Here is a 9,004-nt window from a genome sequence, read left to right as displayed (position 1 = left end):
ATTGTGCGCAGTCCCCTGTATGGAGGGATGATTGTGCGCAGTCCCCTGTATGGGGGGATTATTGTGTGCAGTCCCCTGTATGGGGGGATTATTGTGTACAGTCCTCTGTATGGGGGGATTATTGTGCACAGACCCCTGTATGGGGGGATTATTGTGTACAGTCCACTGTATGGAGGGATGATTGTATAAAATCCCGGTATGGAAATGGTCCTATAGTGTAAACAGATTCGCGCTGCTGAGTATGGACTCTGGCGGGGGTGACATGTAGCTGACTACATACATTGTGCGATCACTCCACATGGCTCTGTTTACATACTGTAAAGTGTGTGTGTATATGTGTCTTCTCCTCTCTGGCCCACGTGGTGTAGGAAAGGGGAAGTCACGTGCTCTCCAGCACTCGGAGGGGGATTTCCTTGGCCCGTCCCCCTGCTCGTTCTGTCATGACGTCATGCCCCCCTGCAGCCAATCGACAAGCGAATCCCGGAGCCGGGGAATTCCAGCTCTCTGGGAGGAAGAGTCGTGTAACTTTATCCTGAGAGTTGTCACCTACCCATAGAGGGGCTACACCGCCCACCGGGCTCCATTCTCCTCCGTATTCCTGTGTACAGCCATCATGAGGGAGCCGGGCAGGACAGGTAGGTGTGCCAGTCTGGGGGGGTTGTGGCACTACAAGTGTCAGCCAAGCCTGGGCCTGCATGGTAGACGAGTACAGGGTGCTATGGGGAGGGGCGTGTCCCTACTTGTCATTCTACGATAATGATTTATGGATCTAAAAGTAACAATAATCCTCATCCAGTCTAATCCGCCTTGTCCCATTCTCTGCAGCGATTGCATGTTCTTACTGGCAGAGGGTCCTGCGGAAAACGCACATCTCAGAAATTCGCATTCAGCGCGGAGACGTGTGCGATTCCTCATAGATTTGGATACATGCATTTCTGGACGCAGAACCATTTTTGTACATCTCTAGATGCAGTACATATTAGTGTTTGGCCCCAATGATTCCTATAATACGTTATTTAGATGTGTACAAAACTGTATGTTGGATGCCTGTGTGAATGAGCCCTAAAGTCTTTCAGAGGCAGTGTCTGCTACCCTCTGAAAAGCAATCTGTGGGTGATCACTTTTCAGAGGGCAGCTGCCAGGCGTATATGAGGCAAATTGGCTCACTGGTGCAGCACTCCCCAATTGACCATAATGGTGCCATTTGACGGGAGCTGCCATCTGTCAAACTCTGCAAGCTAAGAAATGATGCAAAGCATCGCAGCCAATGCATGCGTACAGCCCTGTCTGGCTGCAATAGTAGAATTTAGATGGGCAGTGAAACCGCAGCTCGCCTGCCTTTTTTTTACCACCCTCTGACCGCCCATGTGGATGAGCCCTAAAACTTGATGACAGGCACACATCCGATCGTTCACATTCATACAGGGATGGATGCATGGCCCTGGATGTAGTCTGTTTGCATTCATCTCTGTACAGATGTAAAGCATGGAACATGTGGGAAGATCCGTATGGCCCCCCCACGTCTATGAGCCTGTCATTGATGTTTTAATAGATGGCGTCATGCAACTTCTGTCACTGAACACACACTATGGGATTTGGCACCTGTGTGAACGAGCCCTTATACTTAGATCTTCATGGGCTGCTTGTATTGTGCGATTACGGAACAGACTGAGGGACAGATTTGAGATCTTTAACCCTTTGTGAGGACACATTTGGTTTACAACTGATAGTGAAGAACTGCCAGCACAGTACAGACGCTGTTAATTACAGTAAACATTACTCCCCGTCCCCTTCACATATAAGGGGAAAGCGAAGTAGTCAGAATGAGAAGCACCAGTTTTTAAATATTTTATAATACAGGATTTATATAGCACCAACAGTTTGCACAGCACTTTACAATATAAAAAGGGACAGTACAATTACAGCACAGAAGGAATATGAAGGCCTTGCTCACGGAGCTTACAATACTTCCATTTTATTATCCAATTGATATGTGATTCAAATTGAAACAATCAAATAGCCAAAGCCTCCCTTCTGATCAATTTAGACTCTTTCAGGGGTCTTCAACTGGCGGCCATCCAGCTGTTGCAAAACTACAAGTCCCATCATGCCTCTGCCTGTGTGAGTCATGCTTGTAATTGTCAGTCCCTTGCAAAGCCTCATGGGACTTGTAGTTTCACAACAGCTGGAGGGCCGCCAGTTTGAGACCCCGGCTCGATTTGGATCAAATTTAAACTGAGTTGATCAGCCAGGGTGGAATATTATAATTCCTTTTGCATCCATCCTATTGGCAGAGATTGATCGGAAAAGAAATCGATCATTTGTTGAATAGTGTATGGACACCATAAGTTTACTTTGACGTTATCCGCATCGGGTAGGGGGCGTGCTCATTCACCCGACTGTGCTGCGGCACAAGCCAAACAGTGGGTGTCGGCTACTGATTGGTCACCGGCACCCAACGATCGGCTCTGGTGATTGCCGAAGAGAGCCATGTGCTTGTAAACAAACACAGAGCTCTCTTCTGGCAGCAACAATGTGCTGTGTTTTTTTTTCTCCTCCTTGCAAAGCAGGGAGTTAAAACCGGCACATTGCTTAGTGAAAACGATACACGGCACACACTTAACCCTTTGATCGCCCTAGATGTTTAGGCCCCTTTCACACTTGTATGGCCTGAAAGTCATCAGATTTTGACGTGTGTGATCTTGAGGTCTATGGATCTCAGGTTGCATCAAAGTCGGACCAAAGTAGTGCAGGGGCTACTTTGAAGTTGCACAGATATGAACAGTTCTCATTGGAAATCATGGGGTAGAACTTGTCATGTGACTTTGCAGTCCCAGGATAAGTCACACAAATGTGAAAGGGGCCTTACCCTCTTTAGGATAAAAGTGGTGTCGCAGGCGGATTTTCTGCAAGGTGACTTTTAGAAGCAGCAAGAGGGGTGACCCCTCCCTCCCGATCGTTCTCGGCCATACCTGACCCATCGGTAGAGCCCGAGAATGATCCGATGTGGCCATTAGTTGGGCTGGAAGACAAGTGAGGCCAAGAAGTGAAGCCTCTCGTCTCTATGCTCTTAGAGGACTGGAGCGATGTTTGATGTCACTTACAGTTCCTGAGCCATAATAAACTTTTTTCTTTTTTTTTGCTTTTAAAAAGGTAAATGAGAGCTGGGATCATTTTTTTATTTTTTTACCCCAGATCACTTAGAAATAAGAATGACAGGTACTCTTTAATATTAAAAGGGATGTTTACATTTCTTTTAATAAAAATAAAAGTAATAATAAAAAATTATTACGGGACAGAGTAAAAAAAAAAAAGCAAAGCGCATACGTAAGTTGCGCCAGCATATGTAAACAGTGTTCAAACCACCCATGTGAGGTATCACTATGATCGCTAGAGTGAGAGCAATAATTCTAGCGCTAGACCTCCTGTAACTGTAAACCGGTATCCTGTGAACATTTTTAAAGCATCGCCTATTGATATTTTTATTCACAGTAGTTTGTCACCATTCCAAGAGCATCCGCAATTTATTTACTTGGCGTAACATCTTTCACACTATACAAAAAAAAGGGGGGGGGGGGGGGTAATTGTGTTTTTTTTTTTTTTTTTTCCAGAAAAATTGAATTTTAAAGACTGCTATGCAAATACTGTGTGACAAAAAATATTGGAACAATCGCCATTTTATTCTCTAGTGTCTCTGTTAAAAAAAAAAAATATATATATATATATATATATATATATATATATATATATATATATATTATTTGGGGGTGCTAAGTCATTTTTTAGCAAAAATTACTAATTTAAACTTTTTAAACAAAAAAGTTTCAGAAAAGGCTTGGTCTTCAAGTGGTTATGGGGGTAAGATCTTCCTGAGCTGAAGTGGTTAATGATGTAGTATTAGGATCCATGTGTATGTTACCATATTTGATCTAGTCCAAGTTTTTCATAGGAAAGATATATGGGTGAGCTTTACTCTATAGTACCTATGGGACAGCGATCGTCTAATATTTTTATTTTGTCTGTTCCAATAAGTTTTTATTTTTGTGTTTGTTTTATGCTGTACCATGATGTCACGGCCTGCTGTTTTTATGGAAACAATTCTTACGGTATGAGCCACGTGATTGGTGCAGGCCGGTTACTCATTTGTTGATGAGTTAGTACACACTGTGGTTGATTTACTTAAAGTGAACATAAAACCGAACAACAAACTTCTTCTTCATTCCCCTCTGGTTTGTTGAATACAGAATTGAAAGTGTTTTTTTTTTATGATCAGATCTGAAATCTAGTGATGGACGAACTTCCGACGGGACGTTTCGCGAACGCGAAACGCGAACGGACACAAACGTTCGCGAAAACGACCGTTCGCCGCGGGCTCCATTGACTTCAATGGGAGGCGAATTTCGCAAACCTTTAGGTCGAATTTGCGGCCACGGGGTAATTATTAGGGGGTAGCACGTAGTCCCACCACCTGGACAATAGCATAATACATGTATGAGGTGAATTTGGGATCGATAACTACAAGCATTTTTTTTTTATTTGGGAAATTGTTCTGACAATTCAGGACTATGGAGCTAATGAAGGCAATGGAGGAGAGGGAAGGTCAGGGACCAGGGTAGGCAAACAAGAGGGTGCAGGAGATACAGAGCACTGACAGCAGCACCGTAATACAGAGCACTGACATCAGCACCGTGACATACAGCGCTGACAGCAGCTCCGTGACATACAGCGCTGACAGCAGCTCCGTGACATACAGCGCTGACAGCAGCTCCGTGACATACAGCGCTGACAGCAGCTCCGTGACATACAGCGCTGACAGCAGCTCCGTGACATACAGCGCTGACAGCAGCACCGTGACATACAGCGCTGACAGCAGCTCCGTGACATACAGCGCTGACAGCAGCTCCGTGACATACAGCGCTGACAGCAGCTCCGTGACATACAGCGCTGACAGCAGCTCCGTGACATACAGCGCTGACAGCAGCACCGTGACATACAGCGCTGACAGCAGCTCCGTGACATACAGCGCTGACAGCAGCTCCGTGACATACAGCGCTGACAGCAGCTCCGTGACATACAGCACTGACAGCAGCTCCGTGACATACAGCGCTGACAGCAGCTCCGTGACATACAGCGCTGACAGCAGCACCGTGACATACAGCGCTGACAGCAGCTCCGTGACATACAGCGCTGACAGCAGCTCCGTGACATACAGCGCTGACAGCAGCTCCGTGACATACAGCGCTGACAGCAGCTCCGTGACATACAGCGCTGACAGCAGCTCCGTGACATACAGCGCTGACAGCAGCTCCGTGACATACAGCGCTGACAGCAGCTCCGTGACATACAGCGCTGACAGCAGCACCGTAAGCAGCCCCAGGAGGAAGTCAGCACAGCACAGGGATGGTGTGATCCCCTCATAATAAGAACCCCCAGGAGGAAGTCAGCACAGCACAGGGATGGTGGGAGCCCCTCATAATAAGAACACCCAGGAGGAAGTCAGCACAGCACAGGGATGGTGGGAACCCCTCATAATAAGCAGCCCCAGTAGAAATATGACACCGCTCAACCTCTTCAAAGAGGAGGGTAGGGGCATATAGTACGGTGTGCTTTTTTGGGTCAGGGAAGTGAGCCAAATGAATTAAGAAGGTCTGTGTGCTTGATTCCAAAAATTGTTTATAGACATATACATGGTCTACTGATCACATGTGTTGAATTCCTCCGAGATCCATGCCTCATTCATTTTTAGAAATGTGAGGTAGTTAACACTGTGGTGAGCTAGGCGAGTACGCTTATCGGTCACAATCCCCCCTGCTGCGCTGAACGTCCTTTCGGACAGGACACTGGATGAGGGGCAAGCCAACAGTTCGATTGCAAATTGGGCAAGCTCTGGCCAGAGGTCAAGCCTGCCCACCCAGTAGTCTAGGGGTTCATCACTCCTCAGAGCGTCCACATCGGCCGTTAACCCAATGTAGTCGGACACCTGACGGTCTAGGCGTTCCCTGATGCTGGATCCGGATGACACCTGTCGATGGGTCGGCTGAAAGAATGACCTCATATCCGAAGTCACCAACACATCTTCAAACCGGCCTCTTCTTGCAGGCGCTGTTGGATTGGTACCCGCAAATCCTTCTCTGGGAGTGGGAATTGCTCCTCTGCCAGCGCACGCAAAAGCAGAATGCAGCATTTCTCGAAGCAAGGCCTGGAAGTGCTGCATTCTGACAGCCCTCTGCGACGGCGGTAACATTTCCGCCATTTTGTGTTTGTACCGGGGGTCTAAGTACGTTGCCACCCAGTACTGGTCCTTGACCCTCATGCTTTTTATACGGGGGTCCCTATTAAAACACTGGAGCATGAAGGCCCCCATTTGCACTAAAGTGGAAGCGGTGTGGTGGCCTGGCTCCTGCTCATCATCCAGGATAATGTCGTCCTCTTCATTCTCCTCTCCCCATCCTCGCACAACAGGGATCCCAGAAAGGTTTAAAGCATGCTCTTCTTGCTCCTGCTCATCCGCCCCGGCACCATCCTCCTCTGACTCCTCATCAGACTCCTGTTGTTGACTTGTCTCAGATAGAGTAGCCCCCCCTGGGAATTCATCCAGCATTGCGACTTCCTCATCTTCCCGCTCCTGCTCCTCCACAGCCTGATCAATGACACGACGCAATGCACGCTCCAGAAAGAAGGCATAAGGTACCATGTCACTGATGGCGCCATGGCTGCGACTGACCAGTTTGGTGATCTCCTCAAATGGCCGCAGAAGTCTGCATGTGTCGCGCATGAGCAGCCACTGGCGCGGTGAAAAAAAACCCAGCTCCCCAGAACCGTTTCTTTCGCAGAGTTCATACAGGTAGACGTTAACTGCACGTTTCTGCTGGAGCAGCCTATCAAGCATATAGAAGGTTGAGTTCCATCGCGTCGGGCAATCGCAAATAAGACGTCTGACCGGCAGATGGTGTCGCCGCTGAATGTCAGCAAGGCGAGCCATGGCCGTGTAAGATCTTCTGAAATGGGCCGAGATTTTCCTTGCCTGCCGCAAGATGTCCTGGACCCCAGGGTATTTGACAAGGAATCGCTGCACGACCAAGTTTAAGACGTGTGCCATGCACGGCACGTGCGTGATTTTGCCCTGTTTCAATGCGCTAAGCAGATTGGCACCGTTGTCACACACCACTTTACCAACTGTCAAATTGAGCGGTGTTAGCCACTCATCTGCCTGTGAACGCAAAGCTGAAAGGAGTGCCGGGCCAGTGTGGCTCTTTGCTTCCAGGCACAACAGACGCAGCACGGCATGGCAACGTCTCACCTGGCATGTGGAATAGGTTCTGGGGAGCTTGGGCGGTGCAGTGGAAGAGACGCTAGCAGCGGAAAAGGAGGAGGCAGCTGAGGAGGAGAGGGAGGAGGATGGAGTAGGAGGAGGAGAAGAAGAGTCAGGCCTGCATGCAATCCGTGGCGGTAAAACCAAATCTACACGGGTGCCACGGGTTACATGCTTGACGGCCGTCAGAAGGTTCACCCAGTGGGCAGTAAAACTGATATACCTTCCCTGCCCGTGTTTGCTAGACCACGTGTCTGTGGTCAGATGTATCTTGGCACCGACACTGTGTGCCAGAGATACATTCACTTGCCGCTGAACATGGCCATATAGCTCTGGGATGCCCTTCTCTGAGAAATACTTCCTTCCTGGGACCTTCCATTGTGGTGTTCCAATGGCCACAAATTTGCGAAAGGCCTCCGAGTCCACCAGTTTATATGGCAGTAGTTGGCGGGCTATGAGTTCTGACAAGCCAGCCGCCAACCGTTGGGCAAGAGGGTTATCCGGCGTCATCATTTTTTTACGCTCAAACATTAGGCCCACGGAAGCCTGCCTTTTTGCAGAAAAATGTGAGCTTGGCGTGATGGAAGGTGGAGTGGAGGACAATTGTGAGGAGAGAGGAGAAGGAGAAGTAGAAGACGAGGCTGGACGGTGAGAGCCTGCAGTGTGGCTTTGTGTGTTCCGTTGCTCCCACTGGGCTCGGTGATGGCTGCTCATGTGCCTTCTTAAGGCGGTCGTCCCTAGGTGAGTATTGGGCTTACCGCGACTAACGCGTTGACTGCAAAGATTGCAGATGGCAACGCTATTGTCAGCAGCGGACACGTTAAAAAAAGCCCACACTGCGGAGCCATGTGCCGGTGTCCTGGGAGCGCCAGATGTGACCGTACATGGTCGATGACTCGCTCCTGATACATTTGCAGTCTGCTTTGTCCCTGCTGTGCAATGTAAGTCATTGCTGCTTCTCCTCCCTATCTGCTGGTCCATATCTCCCTCTGAACTCCCCTCCTCTTCCTCTCTTGTGGGCACCCACGTGACATCACTAGACACGTCATCATCAACGTCACCTTCCCCACCGCTATAAGTAGAGTAGGCAGCAACACCGGGGACCAACCTCCTCCTTGGGCTGATCTGGGTACTGGCGTCAGACTGCTGAGTAGCGCTTGTTGCTACCTCCTCTTCCTGATCCAATACCAAGAGTGGCTGCGCATCAGAAATGTCCTCTTGATATGGATCGGAAAATAATTCCAGTGACTCAAGCGGAAGGTATGTGGTGGTGGTGGTGGTGGTCGTGTTGTTGGTGGTAGTGTCTTTGGGGGTGCACATAGCAGAGAGTGAAGAAGAGGGTGCAGATCGAGAGGATGAGGAGGGTGCAGAAGAGTAAGGCTGAGCGAGCCACTCAACCAAGTCTGGTGCATCCTTTAAAGTAATTGAACGCACCTTCTGCAACTTCCCACTTTGGCTCAAGCCTGTTGCTCCTGCCCTACCCCTACCACCCCTGCGGAAGGGCCTGCCTCTTCCTCTGCATGTCATTTTTTAAATGACCCTGTGACAAAACTCTTAGTCCCTATACCGCTGAAGGACTGCTGCAGTATAGGTGAGCGGTCAGCAGTGGTGCACGTCAACCCTATCTATTGTGGACCGATAGCGGTCCTTACAGAACAGCAGACTGTACCGCACTCAAGCCTATGTACCGTA

The 9,004-nt window shown here is 48.8% G+C and overlaps 1 protein-coding gene across 1 annotated transcript in view; it reads left to right on the top strand.

Moving 5' to 3' along the window:
* Positions 1 to 450: 450 nt before the first annotated feature.
* Positions 451 to 9,004, top strand: part of RELB (RELB proto-oncogene, NF-kB subunit) — an 84,662-nt gene continuing 76,108 nt past the window's right edge. The window contains exon 1 of the mRNA XM_077455288.1: positions 451 to 635. Within this exon, the coding sequence (XP_077311414.1) occupies positions 614 to 635 (22 nt within the window). The 5' untranslated portion in view covers positions 451 to 613. The remainder of the gene's footprint in view (positions 636 to 9,004) is intronic.

The sequence above is a fragment of the Lithobates pipiens genome, unplaced genomic scaffold (genome assembly GCF_037356315.1).
Source record: "Lithobates pipiens isolate NorthernLeopardFrog02 unplaced genomic scaffold, aLitPip1_a1.2 Scaffold_1, whole genome shotgun sequence".
NCBI classification, from domain to species: Eukaryota; Metazoa; Chordata; class Amphibia; order Anura; family Ranidae; genus Lithobates; species Lithobates pipiens.
This window is presented reverse-complemented; position numbering and strand designations above follow the sequence as displayed.